This window comes from Vicia villosa, linkage group LG4 (assembly GCF_029867415.1).
Source record: "Vicia villosa cultivar HV-30 ecotype Madison, WI linkage group LG4, Vvil1.0, whole genome shotgun sequence".
NCBI classification, from domain to species: Eukaryota; Viridiplantae; Streptophyta; class Magnoliopsida; order Fabales; family Fabaceae; genus Vicia; species Vicia villosa.
The window spans coordinates 78,005,484-78,008,021 of record NC_081183.1 but is presented as its reverse complement, the minus strand read 5'-3'; the positions used below and the strand labels follow the sequence as shown (position 1 = coordinate 78,008,021).

General features: G+C 42.7%; 1 protein-coding gene across 1 annotated transcript; it reads left to right on the top strand.

Moving 5' to 3' along the window:
* Positions 1–930: 930 nt before the first annotated feature.
* Positions 931–2,286, top strand: LOC131597397 (uncharacterized). Its single transcript, XM_058870097.1, has 2 exons — positions 931–1,753; positions 1,847–2,286. The coding sequence occupies exons 1-2, from the start codon at positions 931–933 to the stop codon at positions 2,284–2,286; spliced, it is 1,263 nt and encodes a 420-aa protein (XP_058726080.1).
* Positions 2,287–2,538: the final 252 nt, after the last annotated feature.

The following is a 2,538-nucleotide window of genomic DNA, read 5'->3' as shown; positions in this document are numbered from 1 at the left end:
AAGACCCTGTTCTTACCCTTTGTTAGGTTTTCTGATATTCCTTTCCCTTATGGGATAAATATATTGGTGGCGACTCTGTTCATTTTTCGCGAGCGTGCGACAGCTGGCGACTCTGCTGGGGATGTTGCTAGACCTGTTGCTGGTCCATCCTTAGTGAGTCGATCCTAGCCTGCGTTTGTTTGTTTATTTACTGGGTGTTTATTTGTTTTTATGTCTATACCTTGTATATATGTTTGCATGTTTACTTTTCTGCTTACATATCATGTTTATTTCTGTTTGCACATCATGCATATGGATTATATTCTGTGTTCCTTGGGGTCTTCTGTTCTGTTTTGCAGGTTGGGTGGGATGTTTTATGAGGTAAAAGGCCCAATACCCAGGCCAGAGTGACACATAGGATACCTAGGATAGAGTGGATAGTCATGACGCCAACAGAATGTCAGGTTCTGTTGATTGCGATCATGAGACCCACGACCAGTCGAGGTTCAAATGAGATACCGTTGTTGGCATGTATTTGCGACAATGATGGTGTTTCAGGAGAACTGATAACGCTGGAAGCCATTGACCTACCTTGACCTAGATTCACCTGTGAGTGGGGTGGGATATACATGACAGGTACCGTTGGTGACTATTCTGTTCTGTTGGTGACTATTGGTTGTCCTGGTATTCAAAAAGGTGTCGGACCTTTGATCCTGCAACGTCCGATCTCATTCAGAGGCCACACACACTTCTCCTATGTGGGGAAACCTCCATTGCATCATTTACATCATGGCATGTTTACCTTTCAAAAAAAAAAGAAGAAAAGAAAAGAAAAGAAAAGAAAAGATGTAATAAAAAGAGAAAGAAAAAAAAGAAAAGAAGAAAAATATTATTATTTCTCATATGCATGCCATTTTTCAGGGTATCCGAGGCTATTACCTTTCATCCAGGATGGCTAACAACGTGACCGCTACTAGAGAAGCTACAAGGTGTACTCACACTTACAGTTTCCATCGCGAAGGCTTGATTCAGTTGGGGCAATTGGGTGGATTGATCACTGGTCATAATAAAACTGTGTTCACTGAGAATTATGGAAACATCTTGACTCTTTTGGACTCACACGTCGACGAATGGGGTTTATCTACTCTTCTCCAGTTCTATGATCCTGACTTGCGTTGTTTCACCTTCTCAGGCTATCAGTTGGCTCCCACTCTCGAGGAGTACTCTCACTTTCTCAATATCAAGGTTCAACACAAGGTTCCTTTCGTTTGTGTCCCAGAGAAACCTGATTTGGACAACATTGCCAACGCTCTTTATTTGAGCATAGGAGACGTCCTTGGGAATTGGAAGAAGAATGATAACACTCATGGTTTCTATATGAGTTTCTTGGTTGAGAAGGCCCAAGAATTGGCCAACAAAAAGGTGTGGGAGGCTTTCAACGCCCTTCTGGCCGTTTTGATCTATGGGATCGTGATGTTCCCTAACATTCACAAGTTCGTTGATCTGGCCGCTATATGTCTTTTCGTGGATAAGAATCCGATCCCTACTTTGCTAGCCGATACGTACTATTCCATTCACTCTCGATATGGGAAAGGAGGAGCCATAAGAAATTGTTTGCCGTTGTTATACACCTGGTTTAAGTCCCACCTACCTGCAAGTGGTCCCTTCATTACCTCTACTCAGAAATGGCCTCAAAGGATCATGGGGCTTACCGGAAATGACATTGTCTGGTGTCCCACTGGAATGGATGTGGAGAAAGTTATAACTAGCTGTGGTACTTTTGACAACGTTCCTCTCATAGGAACAAAAGGTGTTATCAATTATAATCCTAAGCTAGCGCTGCGTCAGTTGGGTTTTGCACTTGAAGACAAGCCTTTGGACAAAGAGATATTCGAGTCCGTTTGCTTTGAGAAGGGAACCGATCCAAAGGGTCTAGAAAAAGTGAGGAGTGCCTGGAATAGCATCCATACAAATGATCAGATTTCTCTTGGTGAAAAGAATCCCGTTGCCAAACAAGCCTACACAGATTGGGTTGAAAATAGAGTTAAAGATCGTCTGTTGCCTTTCCCGAAGGTTAACCCATTGTACGAGCAACCACCTAAGATTCCAATTGCCACTGTACCTGCTGAGAATCGTATCCAGGTAGATGCGCAACCGAAACATTGTCTTGTGGACCAGAAAAAGGTTGAGTTGACACACGAAGCCAAAATGCTAAAGGGAGGATCTTCCAGAGTTCAAAAGAGGGCTAGAACCGAAAGGGTGAAAGAGATACTACTGTTACTGTCGAGGATCACCAAAAGATCCTAAAAAGGGCCATGAAAGAAGCAGAAGAGAAACTCAAGCAAGAGTACCGAGAAGACTTGAAAGCTTATAAGCTCAAGATAGAAAGGGATGCTAGAGTTGAAGTGAAGAATCTGAAAAAGAAACTGGAAGAAGAGACCACTAAAAGAATGGCAATTGAGACTCAACTGAAAGGAAGTCACCTTCGTAATACTCGACTAACAGAAGAAAATGCCAAGCTCAGAGATCGAATGATGGAGGACGTATCTGAGAAAGATT